The sequence below is a fragment of the Aquila chrysaetos genome, chromosome 2 (assembly GCF_900496995.4).
Source record: "Aquila chrysaetos chrysaetos chromosome 2, bAquChr1.4, whole genome shotgun sequence".
NCBI lineage: Eukaryota > Metazoa > Chordata > Aves > Accipitriformes > Accipitridae > Aquila > Aquila chrysaetos.
This window is the reverse complement of record NC_044005.1, coordinates 60,110,859-60,133,232: the sequence shown is the minus strand read 5'-3', so window position 1 is coordinate 60,133,232 and position 22,374 is coordinate 60,110,859. Positions and strand designations below refer to the sequence as shown.

The following is a 22,374-nucleotide window of genomic DNA, read 5'->3' as shown; positions in this document are numbered from 1 at the left end:
TTTAGCATTCTAATACATTTTACCTGCTTTTTCCTGGGCAGAATTACTTCATGCATTGCATAGTTAGCTGCTTCTGTAGGCAAAGGTGACCTCATATAATTAGCCTACAAGAAGAATGTTCTCATGTCCTTCAACTGTACAGGCAGATCATCTTTCCTTCTGGAACTTTGTATCCCTAATAGCAAGAAAATAAGTTAAACACAAACCCTTACCTGACTTATGTAACAACCACAACCCCTGCCCTTTGAGTTTGAACTTCCCACAAGGGGACCAATGACCTTTTCCACCTGTACATATTTACCCTGGCCACAGAAAAGGTAAAACTAGTTCAAAGTCAGAAGCCTAATGCAGGCCTTTTGCTGAGTTTGCCATAAGTACAAACAGAATTCCCGATTACAAGTAGGACCTTGATCTTTACTCTTTTTCCAATGATGGGAAGTCCCAGCACAGTAATAAAAGCCACATAAACCTCATGCTACACTGTATGCCACAGCCCAATGGCATCAGCTCACACTATCAGTTGCAAATTTCATGAACATGCAGTGCAGAAATTAAAACTGAGTTAATGGCAATAAATGCAGTTATGTCAAATAATTGAACTTGAAAAGCCTCTGCCCTCTCCCTCCTACTCTGAGCCAAGTAGCAAGGCACTGAGGGGCTGATTAAAAAAAAAAAAAACCAAACCAAAACACAACACGTATTTCAAGCCCTGTCAGATTCTGCAACACGAGAGAGACCACTCACATGACAGTTGCTTCTTTGCTCAGGATCTAGGTTATCAGCATCCCGGATCCAGGCACCGTCTGCTGTCTGGTCCAACAAGCTTTGAATTTATTTCAGCAACCACACAGTTTAAAAACTGGAGGCAGCGTGACGGTTAGAAGTCTCTTAGGAGAAAGACTGAAGTTTATTCTCCCCACAGGAAGTGTACTTCAAGCTCCCCATTTTTGGCCAAAATAGGAAGGCAGGCAAAGACAGAAGGCAAAAAGAGACATATAACACCCTTAGGTTTTGCTTGCCTTAAACAGATCACAATGCAATCATAATTTGGATGCAAAATCCGAGGCTTTGCAGCATGCCCAAGATTGTACTCCTACAGCATCTCAGCGTGGTGGGCACCATCCTCTGAATTTTAATAGAGCTCAGGCACCAACTATTCAAAAAGTTCAGCACAATCAAAATTAAATTAGCTCTGGTCATAGTGCAGTGTTGCAACTCGTAATAATCTCTCTGCATGCATTACAGTGTACGCTTCGGACTTAGAGTTAAAAGTAAGATAAAAGCAAGGTTGTCAGCACCATGATTTTGAATTACTAGAATTCCATCAAAGTTTATCGATGGAATTTTATTAGATTAATATGAATTAGACTTCAATCTAATCCAAAGTGCATGAGTAAACTTTAAATATCTCACCTAAACTTCTTGCACCAAAAAAACCTTCTCTCAGTCCATTTTAGCAAACTAAATCACGCAAACATAGCCAAGCTTACTCTTAGTCAAATTCCCTTTTATTTCACTGATGTTAATTGCTAAAAAAGCTAAACAAATCTGAAGTTCAGATTGCATCACTGAAACTTGTTCCAAAGACTTGGAGGAATGGACTTTACACAATTTTTTATCACTTCAACCCTTATTATTTTGTCTGCTTTGAAATATAAGGTGTAACAGTGAAAACATATTTTCACATTTTAACTTGTTGACATCATTTTAACATTTTTAAGCTATACAGCCTCTGCATGAAAACCAACAAATATGTTAGTGTGAAACAGACTAGAAAATCTCATTGATCTAGAAATACTGTTAACAAGAAACTTTTTTTCATATATAGATGATTCTTGCTAGTGACCCACTTGGAAAAACTTCTCAGATTACCACATTTTGCATTCAGACTACACAGCATTCTTGCATCCAGTCCAGACTGAGAGAACTAATTCACTCCTTTGATGAAAAAATGCAGGTTTTAAACATACATAGCTGAAAATGGAAAGCCTTAGGAGTTAAATGTTTTTTATGCAGCTGAACTGAGACATACCAGAAGTAAACTAAGTTCAGTACTGAAGGGCATTTTAAAGCATCCTAGCAATTACACAGGAAGCTGGATGTAGTCACTATGAAGCTTTCAATCCAACCATATCTTTGGAAAAGTCAGGTTTAATATCACACTAGCTCACAATTTTTTAATACATTTGGTAACTCTGCTGGAACACAGATCCTGCTTATTGCTTTGAAATATACATTATCATTGAAACCTAGATGCTCGTCTAGAGTTCTTAGTAGCCAAAATTAAAAAGATCAAATAGAGGACAGTAGGAACAAAGGCACATGGTTAATTTATAAAAGTATTTACAGGGTACTTGAACATTTATTTCTATCTACTAGAAACTCATTCATCTTGAATACAAAAAGAAAAGACTACTGAAACATGATAGAGGAGATCATCCTAAACAGATGTTCTTGAGTGATATGAGCAGAGAATCTTATACACCATTAAATTATTTCTGGAATGAAATTTCTCATTTTGAATACAGAATTTCCAAATATTAAAGTTCATAAATTTATTATTCCTCTAAGCACTGTGACACTTCAGTGCAATCCTCTTCAAAGGTTGAAGCTGGCGCAGTTAAGGCAGTCTACTAACAGCATTTTAAAATTCAGAACACAGTGTTTAATCATTGAGGTGCCTGATGGTTCTCTATTTGGAGAGCTGTCTTTTGAAACCTTCATCCATACCATCATCGTTCTAGCTGATGCAGTCTCAAACACAGCATGTTTAAACAGCACAGTTCTTGCAGTGTTTTGGGTTTTTTTGGAGGTGGGAAGGGAGAAAGAGTCTAACATCAAGCTGTTAGCTCCATAACCAACTCCGCAGGATGGTTAACATCCACGAGTTGATGTGTAGCCTTACTGTACATTGTACTTAATCTTTATAGCCTGCCAACAAGGTGCTTCTAAAACAACACCCATTACATTCAAACCTATAGGAACCCTATACATCCTGGTACTGTAACCTGCACTCCACTGACAGTGTTTCAGAATAGCCTGGTGCCAAAAGCAAACTAATTTTCCTAGGGTGGTTTCCTTCCCCCCCGCCCCATGAAGTTCATTGATGCACAAGTTCAAAAAACAAACAAACAAAACCCTCTCTGAACAAATCAACGAAACATTTTAAGAGGACTTTATCTCATTCTAATTTTTTTCCTACAGACTTGAACTAGTCATTTTGAAACTACTGTCCTCAACTATGGCAAAAGATTTCACTCTAGTAGTTCGGAAATGGTTTCTATTAAACATTAATAAGGCTAAGCCTTACTAAAAAGTGACTAGTGCTGCCTATGTACAGCTGATAGGTTGGGGCACCAGAACCGACTTGAAGTGTTACAAAATTCCACAGAAGGGAAAAAAACAAAACAAAACAAAAAAACCCCCTGCATAGTATGTGATCCCTTTTATTCACCAAAGCTGCCCATGTATATCCCAGGTGGAAGACAGCAGAACAGCTGCTCAGCCTTCAGATGCAGGTGTGTTTAGCGCTTGCTATAACATCTTTCCATCTTGCATGTTGTCATATCTCTTCAAAGGATAATTACAGAAGTGGGAAGGAAAAAAATAAGAGAAAATAGAACAGCATTTTCAGACAGATCAATATTCCCCAGATTTTTCATTTGAAATATTAAAGTAAATTTATTTACGATGAAAGTCATCAGAAGACCATTCTCCTGGATTTAAAATATTTTGGTTTTTTCTTTGGAAAAAAAGAAAAGAAGAAAAAAAAAAACAATACACATTACTAAAACCACAGATGCTGTGGCTTTCCTGCCTGCCCCTCTCTCCTTACATATGTCCATACTGATGACAGAGCCAGTTCAAAAAAGTCTAATCACTGTCTAAATTAACAGGGTTGTAGTCAGGGTCATCCTCTTCATCATCCAACTCTAAATCATCCATTTCTTGGAATAAAGATTCATCAACTTCCACGCTGTTTCCAGCTGCAAAGAACAGAAAAATAATTTATTTTCATGCAAGTAGGAAAACAGTACCTGAACAACAAAATACACAACACTTTTTCATATTCATGCTTCAGTGTAGGTAGCTGTTAACTCACTTGGCTTTTTATATATCAAATGATATGGAAAAGGAAACGCCACATTTTATCTTTTTACAACTGCAGTGAAGCTTTTTTCCTCATACCAAAACCCAGTCAAGGGAAATGTTACACAGGACTTCAGAATCCATTGGGAGAATCAAATTAACATTTATAGTCCCCAGAAGCAGAGATTCTTTCTCTCAGGTACTGTCAAAGTAGGAGCTCAGGACTTCACAGCCGGAATAGTTAAAACTATCAGTCACAGAAACACATAAGGTTTATAAAAAAATCCCTTACACACCATTTATATGCCTACATACACACATTTGCTTTCAGATTTAAATTTTAAAAGCAAGATGAAGCTTTGCATGCTTTCACATTTTCTTCTGAAAGACATGATGCTGACCTAAGGATAAAACTTGAGGACTACCGCTATTTTATTTGTGTGCATCAACAGCGGCATCTTCTGGCCACTGAGTAAGGTTCTACGCTTTCACTGGATTTGAAAGAGCCTTTACTACCGTTTCCATCTAAAAGATAATGCCATTATCCTGCTTAAGCTGTGAAAACTAGTATTACTTATTACACAGTATTGTAATATTAAATTGCAGTTAGTAACCTGTTGCATTTATGATAGAATGCAAACAGCAATAAGAACAGGAGTTTTTAATCACCGACAGCAACAGGATTAAAAGTTAATACATTAATCCCAAGTCATTTCGGCACAGAGCCCTAATACAGAGGTCTGTTCCTCCCTTGAGACAGCCAAACGTTCCATCAACAACCCATCTTCACTTTAGGCATTCTGGAGGAAGACAAGGTTAAATTATGGCCTCTAACTAAAAGAAACTCAACTCCCCCATTACTGCCAGTTCAAGTTTATACTCACTGATGTTCAAAAGCAACTTTTTTTTTTTTTTAAATTGTTACTTGCAGAGAAAATTCTTGACTCTCTTCTGCATGTGTGTTTTGCAACACCAGTAGATAATGCAGCTACATTAAAGAATTGTCTTAATTAAAAAATCAGTCTTTTAGACTAGGATACCAAGAGGCAGTACAGAAAATTAAATAGATATGTGACTGAGTAGATTTATTTGATTTATCTCCAGCAGATTTTCCAAGTTTGGCATCTTTTGGCACAGACTTACAAAATTTTCAGCTGGTACCAGGTCAGGTATTTTCGGTAACATAATAGACAAATCTGCACAAAACCACGAAGAACTGGGTTGCACAGAGGCAAATAGCATTTAATTTGACCTGCAAGACAACTATTGGTGTTGAGGTTCAAAAGGAATGAGACAGAACTTCAAGATCTGTGCTTAAAATTGGGGGTAAGAAGGCTGGCTATTATTAAAAAGACAAAAAGCAGGGTTTGGTTGTGGGTTTTTTTGTTTTGTTTTGTTTTTGCTTTGCTTGCTTTTGGTTTTGCTTCCAGTCCAAACACTTGAATAGAAGCAACAGATATAAAATCAACTCGGGCTCAAAACTGCAAATAAATACACTTCAGCATCTTGAAAATATTTTGGTTTTTTGTTTTTGAAAGAAGTTAAAATCACTTCTGTTCAATCTGCAAAGCAGTACTTCTTAGAAAATTCTTCCAATGTAAAAGTGATACTGAGGCAAGGTGTTAAGTCAGAAATATAATACAGAATTTGCTTCGGAATTTTGACCTATTTTAAGCCACTGTCTTTCAGTTGTGGAAACAAACAGAAGTTTACCTTCTTCCAAGAACTGGATGTCAGAGGTGTCAAGGTTGTGATCCATTTCAAACAGCTGTTTACCTAGAAATAAAAAAAAAAATAATATATAAGCAAGTAGAATTCTGAAATAGCTATCAACCTAAGGCAACAATAGTTAGCACATGTATTTTAGGCTTTTCAAATTAACCAATTTGAGCTGTCTTTTTTTTTTTTTTTAAGCTGCTCATTTTTCTAAGTTCCCCATTCCAATTTTTTGATTGTTCATCCAGGATTCCTCCACACCAACAGGCTTCCTCCTCTTACAAGTGAAATGGGTCACTGTTTCTTATAGTCACTTTAATGTTACTACAGCTTTAATAATGGGGGGTGGGAAAATTTACACCATACTGTCCCACAGCCTTTGCTCAGTCCTTATTGCTTTAGTCCTTATCTTGCATTCCACAAGAAGTCCTCTGCGGGAACTGGAGAGAAAATTAGCTGCCTCCTCCACCTTTTTCCATATATCCTCCCCATTTGAAAAGCAACTTGGATCTACACACAAATCACCAGCTCCTACGCACACACATCTGTGAAAGAAACATCACACAAGGCAAAATAAAGCCTTTCTAATTGGGAGGTAGGGGAAGAAAAGCTTGGGTCTCTTTCCACATAAACTACTCATCTTCCATGTATATTTGCACTGCTTATGAAAGCTTCCGCCAACAAGACTGATTGGTGTTCATGGTAAAACATTTAAGACACCTTTTACTTCTAATGGGGTTTCACTCATGACACCTGAGATTAAGCCTGTTTTTAGTTTTGTAAATAAACTTCTATAAACTAGACTTGTATAACGGAAAATAGACACAGCATGCTAACAATAATTTTAAGAACATGAAAACTAGAAGAAGCCTGATTTCTACTATGTCACCTTTGCAGATTCCCAAATGCATTCCCTTCAGAGGGGAATCAAGCATGTCCCCTGCCCTGTACAGCTTTTCATGAAAGTTACTACCATTAAAATTTCCATCTCTCTGTCAAATTCCATCAAAACTAGCCAAAAGTTTCAAAAGCCTTCAGAAGGGAGGAGAAACGATAAGAGTGATACAGCATGATCACATTGGTCATGTTTTCTCAGGCAATCTGGTTAAAAAGTAGATCCAACATCACAGGAGAACCAGCCCAAAGCTAAGCCATGGAGAGTGTGGAAGAGGATGCCCACAATTTAACTCTTACCGCCAGGTTCTCAGAAGAAAAGTAATTTCCTACACGTTTTGACCACTGGATACAGAGTTTGCTTTCTGCTGGACAAACTACGATCTGCAAAACACAGAGACCAAAACCACTGCTATGACAAGCTCTCCCCCGAAATATCAGAGCCATCTCACTAGTCATTGTAAGCTTGTCATATGCAGCAGCCAGCCTCTGTGTTGCTTTGGTCCAGCAACAGCATCCCAGACTCCTACATGCGCTTGAATAATCTGAAGTCACTGTACTATCCAGTACAATAAAGGCCAAATCAATAAACTGTCTGATGTAGATTCTTTCTATTGTTTAACAAACCCCAACTACTTCTGCCAGAACAACGCTTGTCAGTAGCAGCTCCAAGTGGTATACTGTCTGGCACAAAACCGAAGAAGCTTTAAACACACAGTTTGGGAACCTTAATGACTTCAGCAGAAAACCTGTATCTATTAGCTTTGTATTTAGCCCCAAATCAGTACTCAGAAAGACTTCATGCGACAAGGAGGACAATCAAATACTGCATTAAGAGTTTATTTACTACCATCATCATTCAGTGTTAAAATTACTTTTAGACTTAGAGTTATAGTCTGGTAACATTGCAAAAGCTTCAGGACCAGTTTTAAATCATACCGCTTAATTTATTTTTGCCCGCTTGTTCTTCTTCTTTCATTTTTTTCCTTTTTATTTCTAGGAGTTCTGCATCAAACTTCGCTTTCCAATTTAGGAAATTCTCAATGGTAACAGGAGTGCCATGAAAACGTTGCTGAAAGAACAGAAAACGAGGCTGCAAACACAACTTGCAAAGCTATGAGTGAAGATGCACATTCTCTTAATTATTTAAATTACCACATTCCAGAAGCACTGCTTGCTGTGAAGTATTCTGAGAAATTAATCCTAACCCTGAGAATATATGAAGAACACATTCTTAAATGTTTTTTTGTCATGGGACTCTCCCTTCAGATAGCTGTACTGAGGTGGAAATTCTTAGGGAAAAACCCTGCCTACTATTTTTGGACCTAAGGTGCGATAGTTAGCAACACACTCCTAATACAGTTTATCCATAAGTAGGCAGCACTTCTTATCAACTCTTAAGTGCAATCTACACTGAAATATTTTCCATTAAAATACATTAACCCTTCTACCTTGTTGAGACAGAAGAAAGGATTCTTTTCTTCCAGCTATTTTTCTGCCATTTTCAGAAATACTGAACCTTCCAAGTCCTATCACCCTCTAGCTATTTCTGAGGAAGAAAGTGAAGACTCAGTAGTCGGACTTACCACAGCACATTCCATGAATGGAAAAACTATTCCACAGTGGCTGGTAGAAAGGACATGTGCAGGGAGGACAAACCAGTCTTGAAGACTGGTCCTGCTGCTTCCACCCTACCCGCTCAGTCTACCAAGGAAGAGAGACTTTCTCAGACCATGCAGTCTGTGTGCAGCATGCCATATTCTAGCTTTTTTTACTCCCCATCCCCTCTTGCCTCTTCAAGCAAAAAACTGGCTACAGCAACTTTTATTCCATTTGGGAAAAATCCCTGCCCCTGCCTAGGAAGTAATGCTAGAAGGGACTGTGAACATGCAATACTTATCTGAAAAGACTACTTTAGAAAACGGGGGGGGTGGAAATCACTTAAGTGCACTAAAGAATCTTCTAGTTCTTAAGCTTTAATTACATCAACTTCGGGATAGATGTTCCTGTCCTACTGCAAATGAGAATTGCTCCTGCGTCAAACCCACACATTTAAAAAAAGCAGGAAATTTTTAGTTGAAAACATTATTTCACATACTTTCTCTTCTTCTTCTGCTTCTCTCTCTTTCTGTTTCTTTTCCTCTTCTCTTCGTGTTTTTATTTGATCCACTATTTCATTTAATTTCTCCTGTACTGCTGAGACTAGAGTGAAGATCATTACCATTCCTAAATTTTCTTCTGCCTACAACACAAAGAATGCAACTTCAAACAGAAGAACCTCAAACCTTCAGCAGCTGAATGCATAAATATGTTTAGAAAGCAGTATGCTGTGCAAATGCAGATAACACAGTGGTGCAGAATGCCTCAGGTCTCAAAAGCTCACTGTAAAATTCAAGTCAATTGGCCAGTTAATCCAGTTAAGTTACCCCTAAATGGGTACACAGCATAACACCAATGATGAACACCTGTGTTCAGGTTATCAACATATTCTAGACATCTGGAAGGCTTTTTCATCAATAAAAAAAAAAACCTGTAGTAGGAATACAACTCCAAGGTTTGAATATCATAAGAGACAACAGTCACTCCAAACCTCTCCTCTCCTGAAATGTCTTATTCCTTAATCCCATTACATGCACCTTTGAAGTGGGACAGTTTCCCAGGAAAAACAAAAACCACCAGTCAATGGAAGGAAGGTTATATGAAGTAAACTGAAAAGAAAGAATGCCTAGTGAACATATTATGGCAATTTTAAGGCAGGGAGGACTTGTCATGAATTCCTGAAACCAAAGAAGTGTTTCCTTCTCATTCTTTCACAATACACTCTCACCGGTCCCAAGTGTTGATGAGATCCCACCCCCTCCCCCAGTAGTTATGTTATTAAAAAGAATCAAGAATCAATTTTTTTAATCTTTCCAAATAAAATTAAAGTTGCTTATTTCCACAAATACTATATATACAGTTAAATAAATTCACCTTATGCTAGAACTGCAAAAGAGCAGAAGCCCTAGAGCACTTCCATTTCATTATCATACCTGTGCACACTGAATTGGCCCTGTATTTGACCTCATTAATATAATTTACCTCAATGTCATTTACCAAACTCAAACCTCAAAGTCAGTCCCTACTGTATGGAATAGGTTTCAAATCAGTAGTAGGTACCTCTGTCTTCAGAGAGAGAAATTCTGGCTAAAGTGTGAAGTGATATCAAGCTGAATTCAGATATTCCATTTTCCTTACCTGTTGTTCTAGTAGTTTTATTATGTCTGTGACATCATTATCGTCAAGATTCTCCTGCGAGACAATTTCATAAAGTGGAGTTTCATCAGGATATTTTTCTCTGTAGGTAAATTTAAGGGTTGTTTGGACAGCTACAAAATAAAAACCACATATTCTTATGGTGATAACTCTATATAACTTTAATTGTATATTTTTCTATTGCATCAGCAGCCTAAAAATTTTAAAATATAGAGTATTCTTGTCTTAAAGGAACAGTCATCTTACACAGATGTTAAAACTATACAAACAAACTTAAATATAACGCAAGAGAAATTAAGATGATGAAGTCTACACTTACGTAAACTATTACAGGCTACTAATGTCTGAAGGGTCTTTAGAAAGACTGGAAAACCTTCTGTGGTACGGTGGGTACTAGAGCAGTAATCTTTTTTCCCCCTCATATTCTACTTAAAGCTGGAGAGAATGAGGAAGAGTCCTAACAACAGATCTAGAGAGAATCTCAGCATATTAATGCTTTAAATTTTGTGTGCCTGGCTGGAGTATCAACCTCTGTGTTGGGTACCAGGACTCCATATAAATCATATGACAAGTACACAATGTCCCATGAAAGTCATTAAGCAGAGAACTGCCTAAGGAGAATGCATTCAAGCTGAAGCCACCCAGAGCTAGCATGAGACGGAAACAACGCAAAAGAGAATCAAGTTCCTTTCACGCATCCTGCCAGAATACCAGGGAAAAGACTTCCTTCAGTTCCAGACTCACAGTTCTGGCAGCCCAGCAGTCTCTTCAACACAGACACCTGCTCCGAGCAAGACTCACCCCTTTAAACCTGAAGGAGATAGCACCAGTTTCTTCCTTCTGATACAGTAACCCAGAACAGCAGCTCCCAAACTTATGTGGAGCAAGGATTGCTTACAACAAGCCCATGCAACCACTGATTCCCAATAAATACATAGAGACTTGGGACCCACAGCTCATTGCTCTGGAACTGTTCCTTAAGGGCCGCACATTCACAACACACAGACTCACCTCTCCTGTGTAGCTGGTATACATACAGTTGCTAGGAAAAATAAAATAATCACCTCACAATATGGCTGTAAGCTCCTATGGGGATGATGACAACCCATACTTTTTGAAGCTATGCTACAAAGCACTTGAGATTCAGTATGTCAGAAAGTAGCCCTAGTAAGACAGTGCAACATTTCTGTAAACTAAACACAGATCACCAGAATCCTTGAACTACATTTTCTGAGGAATGCTTGCTGGATCAGGCTCTTAAGAGGACTTAAGTGGAGGTATACCTAGCTATTGGCAACAGAATTATGCTTACACAGAAACTCCTCCTATTTATGTTTAAGACATGATCAACTTACTTTCATCATTTTCTCCCGCTTCAGATGTCACAGTGATTGTGAAAGTCGTTGGCTTTTCTGACAATACTGTTCAAAACAAACAAACAACAAAGGGACAGAGAGATTCCTTAAATCAGACAACTATTTCTTCACATCATTAAAACTGAACTTCTCAAGGACTAATGAAGCAAGGAAGCTCTTGATACAGTGTTAAGGGCCTTTTTACCCTATTAATAAATACTTTTCAATTAAAAGCTATTTTCCATACGATGTGATGTTTGGAGTGCTTTTTGAATGACAGCATATAACATCAACAATACAAAAAAGTTTCTCTTTTGTAAAGTTTTCCCTTTGGAAGTTTCACTTTTCCAAAAAGTGCAAGTCTACCTACCATCAAATGACTTATGTTAGCACACTAAATGTGTGCAGAAAGCTCCCAAAGCTAATTTGCTTTATTGCACTAGATATGTGTGATGAGCACCCAGTGCACTCTTGACTCTGGACTATTTTTAAAGTATGTCTGCACCCATTTCTATATTTAGGACAGCTTAATGTAACAAATGCTTCTTGAAACAAAAAAGGAGTACATAGTGCTTTCCTTCAAGAACATGCTACCCAAGTAATGTAAGAGAATGAAATTGCATGAATGAGGCAGCTAGAAGACAGACAACAAGTGGCTCTATAGAGTCGCACGAAAGGCAAGCCCTGTGATCTAAAATTTCACAGACTAGAAACCTCATTGCACAACTGTGGGTTGCAGACCATATCCTCAAATAAGGGCTGCTCTGTATCACTGTTATAACCTACGCCCAATCTAGTATATATGCTCTCACAGTATTAAGTGAAATTTGCCTAACTGCTAATGTACTACAACTACTACTACCATCTTTTTTCCTCCCTCTTCTTTCGGGCATACAAGCATTACATGAATGAACAATAACTCAGAGTAAGCATCAGAGTAGAGGCTATATCAAAGTATATTACTTTTGTATCAATATCAGTGATTCAGCATGACCAGCTACCAGAGATCAATTCATTTATCTTTAACATAAAAGTGAAGAACCTAAAGGATTTTCAGATTAAAGCAATGGCCAAATGTCAGCGTGATGAAGTTACTGCCAAGTAAGATATTGTGAGACTCTGGGCAGGGTAGATACTGTGCAGGAAGGAAACTGAAAACGCACAGGTTTTTTCACCGTTAAGATTCTTTGGACACCGAGAACCATAAAACACGTCGGATTAGCTAGCATGGTAGGTACTCGTAACTGTTTGGCGGTAACTAGGAAGTCCTGAAAATGTGATGAACCAACGTACCCATCACATGAAAGTTTTAGCAATACGACAGACTGCACCTGAAAGTTAAAGCTTGCTTTTGCTCCACCACAAATGGTGCCGCAACGGAGTAAGGCGGACACTGGCAACGCACTTGCAGAGGAACCAGCACCTCCAAGTACCCCAAAACATCCCGCGCTGCGAGCGGCCGTTACCAGAAGGGAAAACCGGTCGGCCCACAAGCCAGTTCCCCCATGCCCACCCCGGGCCGCCCCTCTGGACAGGTTTCTCCCCAGGGCACCCTCCCACCACCCACGGCTCGGGCTGGGGTACAGCAACGGGGTGCCCAGGTCGGGCTGCAGCCCCAGGGCGCCAGCCGCCGCCGAGGGGGGCATCGCCGAGGGGAGAAGCGCCCTCAAGCGCTTTGGTTTTCCCGCCTAGGGAACACCAAAAAAAAAAAAAAAAAAAAAAAAAGAGGTAAAAGACGAAAAACCCAGCCAACCCAGCCCCCGCAGCTAAAAGCGAGGAGACACGCGAGGGAGCCCGGGCAGGCACGGCGCAGGGGGGCGGCTGTCGCCCGGCGGGGCCTCCCGCTCCTCCCTCAGACCGGCTTGGCCGCGGCCCTGCGGCGGAGCTTGGCGCGGGCCCCGCCGCGGTCTCACCCGTGAACGAGTCCGGGTAGATGGACTCCAGGGCCTCCAGCTCGTTGCGCTGCTCCTCGCTGTAGTCGGTCATCGTCGCCCGCCGCCGCCAACGGCCATGGGCCGCCCGCACCGCGAAGCGACCCCCGCCCCACGCCGCTCGCCGCCGGCCCGCGCATGCGCGCTCCCCTCCGGCATCGGCTAAGCGTGCCTAGCGCCGGTCGGCGCTCCATCGGCGGTGGATGCCTTTGGGCTGGAGGGGAGGGCGGGGCAAGGTCGCGGGCCCGTCGCTGAGGCGGCCGGCCGCGCTTGGAGCTAAGGGGCGGTTGTGAGGGAACAGCTAATTAGCCCTAATGATTTTCGGCTGCCTTCGCAAAGAGCGATCGAGCGCGGCGCCCTCTGGTCGGTTAATTCTAGTACGCGGTGCGAGGCGTTCCGCTCTGGGCAGAAGGGACTCGACGTGTTTACCCAGCTGTACCCGACGCGCTAGAAAAATCCTGTCTTCGTCACCGGCGCCACACCTGCGCTGGCCTCACCAGCCCTGCCGGGAGTGGCGGTGTTTTGAATAGCTGAGGTACTCGGGCTCCGTTACTTGGGCTTGGGAAGGTATGCGGGCTCCCAGCTGAAGCAGCAGGCTTCGGAGGCCCAGTAGAAAGTGCATCGCTGGTAGGCAGGTATTCACTGTTAGCCATTCTTGCCTGGAAAATATACAGGGGTCAGCAAACGGGTTCAAAACTGTTGCTCTAGGAATAGCATAAGGGTGCCGTGGAGGCAGCCAAATGCTGTTTCAGCCTGAAATTGGAAGTTCATTTGATGCAGCTGGAAAAATCCTTTGGTGGTACCGCTTGGAGTTAAAAAGGTCCTGCAAACTTTCCAGGAAGCGTTCACAGTGGAAGTCGCACTGCATAAGCATCATCATCTTGTAAGTGCAGAACAGGAGTCGTCAAGGCTTGCAATACTGGGAGCTCCTGTACTTGAGGGCTACCTGCAAGGAAGAATTTAAAACTGTTGAGGGTTAAACAACAGCAGACCCTGATGCGTATTTGGTACACAGGGTAGTTTGAAGGTGCGGCTGTTTCCTGGGCATATGGCCAGCACTTTTCCCACAGGTGCATTTTACAAGCCCAGAGTTGCCAGAAAACTTTTACCATGGACATAAAGAGAATAATTTTCACTTCAAGTGAGCAAACTGCAGTTCTAAATTGATTTTGGGTAAGATGACTCAGGTTTTAGCAGGCACAGTTAGGCTGTTCAGTACCAACTCATTGATTTTTCTGTAATCATGAATTCTTTTGAAAGCTGTGCCTTCACTACCAATCCATGAAATGTTTCAGGGAGCAGAGGAGTGAAGGGAAATGCACCAAATCACTTCTGGTACTACAGCTGTATTTAGTACTACGGATTAATATATGCTAACAGGGTGATAGCCTGTTTGTGTATTGGCAGGCTGACTTCACAATGACAGATACAGCTAGTACTTCCACTCAGTATTTTAAATCATAAACTATAAAAAAAATACAGGGCAAATAGTACTTCCAAAAAAAGGGAAAACATGAGGTTTAATTTAAAAATCAGTTTAGCAAGAAGTTAAAAGAATTTGGCAGCTCACTCTTAGCTGCAAATATTGCGTCATTTTACAGTGGTACTGTAAAACAAGGGAAGAAGTGGAAAGAACCCACATAGAATAAAGACAGCAGTTAGTTTTTTGTCATTTGGATCCAGACATCAGCATAGGATTTTTTTGCCAAAACTTTGATACACAATCAGTTGCATGTATTCCAGATTACACATAGTGTTCCATCTCACTTAAATAAAAACCCCACAAAGATTTTTAAAGTTAAATTAGAGATTGTGTTTACTAACAGAGATACTTTGCTTCCTAAGGAGTTCATATAAACAGTGCAGTTATATTAACTTGTACTGGGTTTGCACAGCAAGGTTTTGGTAGCAGGGGGGCTACAGGGGTGGCTTCTGTGAGAAGCTGCTAGGAGCTTTCCCTGTGTCTGACAGAGCCAATACCAGCTGACTCTAAGATGGACCCCCTAATGGCCAAGGCCGAGACCACCAGTGATGTGGTAGTGCCTCTGGGATAACGGATTTCAGAAGGGGGAAGAACCCCAGGAACTGCAGCCAGAGAGAGGAGTGACAATATGTGAGAAACAACTCTGTAGACACCCAGGTCAGTGAAGAAAGAGGGGAAGGAGGTGCTCCAGGCGCCGAAGCAGAGATTCCCCTGCAGCCCATGGGGAAGACCATGGTGAGGCAGGCTGTCCCCCTGCAGTCCAGGGAAGTCCACGGTGGAGCAGATATCCACCTGCAGCCTGGGGAGGACCCCACGCTGGAGCAGGTGGGTGCCCGAAGGAGGCTGTGACCCTGTGGGAAGCCCGCGCTGGAGCAGGCTCCTGGAAGGACCTGTAGCCCCATGGAGAGAAGAGCCCACACTGGAGCAGGTTTTCTGGTAGGACTAGGACTTGAGTCCACGGGGGACCCACGCTGGAGCAGTCTGTGCCTGAAGGACTGCAGCCCATGGAAGGGACCCATGCTGGAGGAGTTCGTGAAGAACTGCAGCCCACGGGAAGGACCCACATTGGAGAAGTTCATGGAGGACTGTCTCCTGTGGGAGGGACCCCATGCTGAAGCAGGGGAAGAGTGTGAGGAGCCCTCCCCTGAGGAGGAAGGAGCAGCAGAGACAACATGCGATGAACTGACTGCAACCCCCATTCCCCATGCCCCTGTGCTGCTGGAGGGGAGGAGGTAGAGAATTTGGGAGGGGAGTTGAACCTGGGAAAAAGGGAGAGGTAGGGGGGAAGGTATTTTAAGATTTAGTTTTATTTCTCATTATCCTACTCTGATTTGATTGGTAATAAATTAAACTAATTTTCCCCAAGTTGAGTCTGTTTTGCCTGTGCCAGTAATTGGTTGAGTAATCTCTCCCTGTCCTTATTTTGACCTATGAGCATTTTGTTATATTTTCTCTCCCCTGTTCAGCTGAGGAGAGGAGTGATAGAGCAGCTTTGGTGGGTACCTGGCCTCCAGCCAGGGTCAACCCACCACATACCTGAAAGTGTAGGATTCAGATGAAATACATATGTGGGAATTTGTAAGAATTTGTTTAGTGATGTAAAATATGCATCATTCTCCAGTTTTTCAGCACATACATTGTTTGCATTTGCTAAAGTGCTTGCTTTTGTTTAGAAGTTTAAACCTTCAAGACCAAACACATTTACTAAGATCTGCAATTCTGCTTACTTCTGGCTCCTGCATTTTCTAGTAAAATGTACTAAATAATTCTATTTTTCCACTTCAACAGTCTGGGTTCATTTATTAACAGCAGATAGCATCCTATAATCTAGCATATGGCTTTGTAGCACACACATGTACATATGTACATGGCAAGGCAATACAGGAAGCATTAGGAGAAGCTACAGTATACATTTTTCTGCCCTTAAGAGTTAGAAACATTTGCACAGGGAGTTAGAGAGAAGATGAGATGCAGTAACATCACATCATACCACACTGAATTAACACAAAAAAAAATCATTAAGCCTTCTTTCACTAAATTCAGTAGTTTTTAATCACAGTAATATTTATGGGCACATTAGTATGACTAAATTGTAAGTTTTTCACAGGCAAAACAAATCTTACTGCACAGAGTGAGATTTGTTTCCCATCCTGATTTGCTATTAGTGCAGTAGGCAAGCACACAAACACCTGAGAGATTTTGAAGTCTATATCCAAATACCTTGCTATTGCTCTCAGCCAGAATACATTTGAACTGTTTTCCACATGAAGGTGTTTGTTCATACAGTTGCTACATGTTGCCCCCCTCTATCCTGTGCCTTTCAGTGGGCATTTTATCTCCATACCAGAATTGAAAGTTCTCTCATCACTGGATCTACATACAGCCTTTCTTGCTGAAGTTTCCCCATATGTTTCTTCTGTGCTGCTGTAGCCACAGACTTAGCTTGTTGTTAGCTCAGTACATTTTATTCACATAATACAAAAAAGATGTGGAAGGGGAGAAATAAGGCATTTCTGCTAGGGGTCACCAAGACAAAGCTGGATATCTGCTTTTGCTCTGTACAGAATGGAGCGACATATAGGTTCCAATCAAAGTCTAGCTATAAATTTTTAAAGATTTTTTTAATGGGAGAAGAGAAAAAGCATTTGGGAATAACTTTTTCTCCCAGTACATACTCATCCTTTTAGCACAAGTATTAGAAAGCAGAGAGCTGCAGCTTGAAACAGCCCACCCTAATCTAGACATCCCACAGGAGTCAGGCACCATCAGGAAAGGCGTCTATAAGCATGTGCTAAAAGACTACATTAACAAGATATACTTGCTTGCATACTTTATATATCAATGTCATAAGGCATCAGAAAGTTCCAGAGCAGCTCAGGTCTGATGTGGAGCTAGACACGTTCCTGCTTTTGTACAAGGTGTTGGTGGGGGCTTGGACCCTCAGAGCTGGGTTCTGATCACAGGGTCTTCATCAATCTTCAGGTATTTTCTATTTTCAGACTCCCTGAGTGCCCAGTCATGGAGGAGGCTGTAGTCATAGTGCTCCTCATCCACCCGTTTTAGAAAGGCCAGTCCAGAAATGGCTTGCCACTCTCTGAGAGATGGGATACGGATTTCCTTTACATTTTCACTCCCTGGGACAAAGCCAAAGAACTTCTTTACATGCTGCATGGCATAGAGCCTGGAGTGCTGGTCTGTTGCTTCATCAAAGAGCTCCTGTTCATTATGGACATAGCTGCTCCAGTATCTGAAATGTAGAAAGCTGAGTGGGGAGAAACAGCTTGCCAGGCAGTAAGACAGGAAGACAGTGATGACTACCACAGCAATCAGAAGCCAGCCAGCCACCTTACAAAGAAAAAGAAAAGAAAAAAAAAACCAAACTGTTACAGCTGAAAATACTTACAGTGGTAATGTCTGAGCATCAGAAAATCTGCAAGATGATCTTTACTTGCTTTTCCTGAATAATAAGTTTAACAAGGTATAAGCCTGGTAAGGGTCTGTTGCCATCAAACCTAGTCCCTGTCTACTGGAGGTAGCCATGTAGTAAAGTTGCTTCTGTCAAATTTAAGGAAGTTCTGTTGTATAATTTGTTAAGGATTTTGCCTCCACAGCTATTAGTGTGAGAAGCCATGTAATTCCTAGCCTATATTAGCTTATAGCCTGTTTAACTCAGTATGTAAACTTTTAGAGTTGAATCTGATCTAAAACCAAGATTTTAATTTGGTTCATGTGGAGCTCACAGCCTGGGCCCCTTAGTCACACGTTTCTATGCTTGAATGAAGAAACTTCATACCCTCCCTGGCTTTTGAACTTGTCTTACTTGATAGCACTTTTCAAGATACCACACAAGGAAGAATATATCCTCCAGTAGCAGGTAACAAATGGGACAACTAGACACGGTAATTTACATACCTAGAGTTCAGTTCCACTTACAAACAAGAACAAAGTAGGCTTCAGAACTCACAGAGATTTGGCACTCAAGGCAGAAGATATTGATCCTGTTTTATCCTAACACTTTGCCTACTGAATTAACTCCAGTTATCATTAGATCCGCAGGCAACATAAGCAACATGAGTTACTCACTTGTGACTGGTATCGGAGTAGGAGAATCACTTCATCTCTTGCCCGGGTCAGCTCCAGAGGAACTAACTGACTGCATGGAAATTCAGCCAATATCCTTCTGCGTTCACTAGCAGTAACATTAGGATTAGCTCCATAATAATGCACAGAGACATACTCGCTCATAGCACAGACATAATATGAGCCATTTATCAGGGTGACCGCTAGCCATGTTACTGGAGCAACCAGAGCTCTCCCAGTGATGCTGCACAAGACAAAGCAGGTCAGTTTGCATTGCAGTAACCGGTTTGGCGTAGTCCCTTCCGGAAGAGGAGAAATTTTGCCTGTGACCAGCCTCCAAGTCTGGTTATTCAGGGCATAACCAACAAGCAGAAGGATCAGTGCAGGAACTCCTAGGAAAGCCAGCCCATAGATAAGGTTCTGCCCAACATGACAGGGACAGCTGAATGTAAAAAAGGAGAAAAGTTGCTGCCCACCAATTGTCAATATTGCAATTATAGCATTAGCAACAACAACCTCTTTGCCTTTTAGAAAAGTTAACCACTTTGGAAGGAAAGTCATTTTAGGTCTTACTCTACCAGATGCTTTTGCTTTAAGTCAATCCTAGCTTTTAGTTATATTTAACTAATGTTAATGGCAGACTAGAACAGAACAAACTCCCATCAGCTTAACAAAAACCTAACACCAAACAAACCCCCAACCCAAACACAACCCCCAAAAAAGCCTGCTAGTCTTTCTCCCCCCACTAATTTTTTATTCTACTCCATGACAGCTAAAAGCTTGTTTGCTAGCTTTAAATATACTTACAAACATCCACTCATGTGTTTTAATTGATTCAATAATTTATCTCAGCAGTTCTGGAACATTTAGCTTTTAGGCAATTGTGAACTCTGCCAGCCCCTTGCTAATTGTCTGAAACTAACAATAAATTCTCCCTACCTTTTGGATGACATGCAATGCTATCAAACTGATGATTACCCTGTCAGGGTTAATTGGCAAGCTGTTTCCTAATCAATGGTAATTAGCAGAAGCATGGTGTGGGACTAGGAAAAAAAAAAAAAATGAGAGCTTTCAGCTATTATTCATAAAAAACCCAACCACCAACCAAACAAAGCCTTGTCAAGTGGACTGATTATAAAAAATGAAGCATTTAAAATTTAAAATGCTTCAACATTAAAATAAAACCGGAAAAGATTCCATAAGTTGCACAAAGTTTGGAATCCCAATTCTGTTCATGTTTAATGTCAGTTCTGGTTCTGAGGCAATCTGCTCTCCAAAGTCTGAGATGTAGTTAGCTGCTGGACCACGAGGATTTTAGTGTTTCACCTGTAGGTGGCAAGAAGCTAGCATGTTTCTTTTCCTGACCGTGTTGAATGTTTCCTTTGTAAGGGTTTTTTTTTTTTTTTGGTAACGTGTAATCTGCTATTCACACAGTGTCAAGCCAGCTTCAGACGTGCTCATGATAAAAGCTGGCATTTATATAGCATGCTTGTGATCCAAAGTTTTAAGGTTTTCTGTAGGCATCAGTCCTATTCTGTGGATAGAGGTAGATAGAAATTTTCAGTTAAACATTTCCAGAGCTGGTTTCTGAGTATTGGGATGTATGATCTGAGCTCTCTGCATCTCTCACAAATCAAGACTTAAACAGAGGTTACTTTAAAATGTTTCACTCCTGATGATTTTCTCTGGGTCACTCTTTGTCTAGGGTCATGCTATCCAGTAGTTCAGTACATTGCATACCCCAGGCTGATCTGAATATGCAAATACTTGTGTTTAAGTTCTGAGAGGTCTAACTGCCTGTATAAACATTTTTACCAAGAACGGAAAAAAATTAGCCAGAGAGTCTATGAGGAAAATTGTCTTCCCATTACAGATGGCTATCTCCAGCATGTGTGTACTTGGTGGCATGATATAACAGTGTCTGACTGCACAACCTCTTCTCTCCCCTTGCACAGACGGTTGAACCTTCGGCTCAAAAAGTAGTTTCAGCACCCATGGTATCTGCTTGGATGGCAGAGACACTCTCACAGCTGTTATACACATAGATGTCATGTTATACATGTCTTGTCTGTTTACTAGGCAAGACCTTGTTCCTCCAGTGCGCTGTTAGGGTGGACATATGCTTGTCTCATCCCCAGTCACAACCTGTGAATGAGGTCCTTGCTGGTAATTGGCTCTCAAAACTATGTGACACCATTACACAAGATTAAAAGCGACAGAGTAACACGCTGAAACATCCAGCAGCACTCTTCCACATGTTTTCTGGAACCTGTTGTTAAGTTCTTAGTCATCTGGGCAGAGTAGTAGCACAACAAGATCCCCGTGCTGTCTGAACCCTGCCATTTTGAAGCTTCATTTTCTTTCAGTATCACAGGATTTTCAATAACTTTTTTTTTTTGTACTAGTGGCATTATATTTTGAGAAAATTTACCTCCTTTAAATTCAGTGGAATAAACATATCAGGTATTACAGAATTATTTTGAAGATGTGTTTTATGCCTCAGTTAATTTTAAAATCTCTGATTGCTGCTGAGCTTTCTTTGGAAATCCATGTCTTATTTGTTTATAACGGAGGAAGTCTTTTCCAAGCATCACTTGTTTACTCAAGAAACACATTAGATGTGAAACTGAAGAGATGCACAACACTGAAATATTCATAGTCAGCCTAAGGCTGTTGAATGAGGCAATTTATACAATCAATACAACAACTTTGTACTGCTGCATTGTCACTTTGGCATTTGCTTTCATGCTGTGCTGTAAATAATCTTGCTGGGTCATCCTATTATGGAACAAATTACAGGATTGGATCCAATTAAGAGCTTGGGCGGCATGTCAAACCTTTAAGTAGTCGCCTTTGCAGAAGAACCCGGAGTCCTGAGGTAGACATTTAGGCTCGTTATCCAATGCCCAGGAAGAGTTAGGACTGAATGCAATCCAAAATACCCCTACCTGAGGTGACAGCCAGCTTGCCTCTGAGGCAAATAGGATACATGGGCAAACCTTAGCCATGATTTTGCTTGTCATTTTGCAGAACTTGTCAGCTTGAATTCACTGCCAGGAACCTCACTTATGAGAATAACTGATTTTTTTTAAGAACTGAGAATGGTTTGTCATTTATTGGAAGACATATTGCACCTTCCTATCCTCCCATACACAAGCAAAGAGTTTTTATTCTCTTTGCTTTTTATTGAAATGAAGAAGCCATGGCAGAAGGGGAAGATGGGTTTCAGTTCCCTTCTCCACCTGATCTAGTCAAAACTTGCTCACTCATCTCTTTCTTCCAAGAGCTCAGTTATCATTAGTGATGTGGTGTGACTGTGGTAGGAAGAAGCTGTATTCTCCAGCTTTCCTGCCATAGTTCTACCAGTTGCACTTAGTTCCCCCACAGAGAGGATTTTGATATTTATTGGATCAGAAAAAGATTAGGATTTTGTTATCTAATGTCCAGGAAAAGGTAGAGAGAAAGAGGGAAGTGTTCTTCTATTTTCCATCTGAAAGTTGCTTCCTGTAAAGTTTGGAGGAGGAGACTGAATCCTGGTCTCGCTGGTCCTGCCCAAATGTTTTCATCACTG

General features: G+C 41.0%; 3 protein-coding genes across 4 annotated transcripts in view; 1 reads left to right on the top strand and 2 right to left on the bottom strand.

Moving 5' to 3' along the window:
- Positions 1 to 1,486: 1,486 nt before the first annotated feature.
- RWDD1 (RWD domain containing 1) lies at positions 1,487 to 13,438 on the bottom strand. Of its 2 annotated transcripts, none has more exons than XM_030002559.1 (7): positions 13,223 to 13,438; positions 11,310 to 11,375; positions 9,937 to 10,067; positions 8,798 to 8,941; positions 7,639 to 7,771; positions 5,803 to 5,865; positions 1,487 to 3,986 (listed from the first exon to the last, which is right to left on the bottom strand). In XM_030002559.1, exons 1-7 carry the CDS (start codon positions 13,293 to 13,295, stop codon positions 3,874 to 3,876), a joined length of 723 nt encoding a protein of 240 aa, XP_029858419.1. In that variant the 5' UTR covers positions 13,296 to 13,438; the 3' UTR covers positions 1,487 to 3,873. The 2 variants fall into 2 exon arrangements, with proteins under 2 accessions (XP_029858419.1, XP_029858425.1); XM_030002565.1 differs by having other exon boundaries at positions 9,937 to 9,990; positions 13,223 to 13,357.
- A 33-nt stretch (positions 13,439 to 13,471) lies between these two features.
- Positions 13,472 to 22,374, top strand: part of TRAPPC3L (trafficking protein particle complex subunit 3L) — a 33,942-nt gene continuing 25,039 nt past the window's right edge. The window contains exon 1 of the mRNA XM_030001691.2: positions 13,472 to 13,775. The gene's annotated coding sequence lies outside the window, so the exon portion shown is untranslated. The remainder of the gene's footprint in view (positions 13,776 to 22,374) is intronic.
- CALHM4 (calcium homeostasis modulator family member 4) lies at positions 16,963 to 19,364 on the bottom strand. The gene is made up of 2 exons (XM_030001665.2): positions 18,807 to 19,364; positions 16,963 to 18,068 (listed from the first exon to the last, which is right to left on the bottom strand). The coding sequence occupies exons 1-2, from the start codon at positions 19,362 to 19,364 to the stop codon at positions 17,664 to 17,666; spliced, it is 963 nt and encodes a 320-aa protein (XP_029857525.1). The 3' UTR covers positions 16,963 to 17,663.

What these genes read in the sequence shown, in the direction of transcription:
- RWDD1 (XM_030002559.1), bottom strand. Translation starts at nt 13,295, where the DNA reads ATGACCGACTACAGCGAGGAGCAGCGCAACGAGCTGGAGGCCCTGGAG. An exon ending in AGCGGGAGAAAATGATGAAA is followed by an intron (nt 10,068 to 11,309) that starts GTAAGTTGATCA and finishes TTTATTTTGTAG; the next exon opens with CTGTCCAAACAACCCTTAAA. An exon ending in GGGCAAAAATAAATTAAGCG is followed by an intron (nt 5,866 to 7,638) that starts GTATGATTTAAA and finishes TTTTATTTCTAG; the next exon opens with GTAAACAGCTGTTTGAAATG.
- CALHM4 (XM_030001665.2), bottom strand. Translation starts at nt 19,364, where the DNA reads ATGACTTTCCTTCCAAAGTGGTTAACTTTTCTAAAAGGCAAAGAGGTT. An exon ending in TACTCCGATACCAGTCACAA is followed by an intron (nt 18,069 to 18,806) that starts GTGAGTAACTCA and finishes TTTCTTTGTAAG; the next exon opens with GTGGCTGGCTGGCTTCTGAT.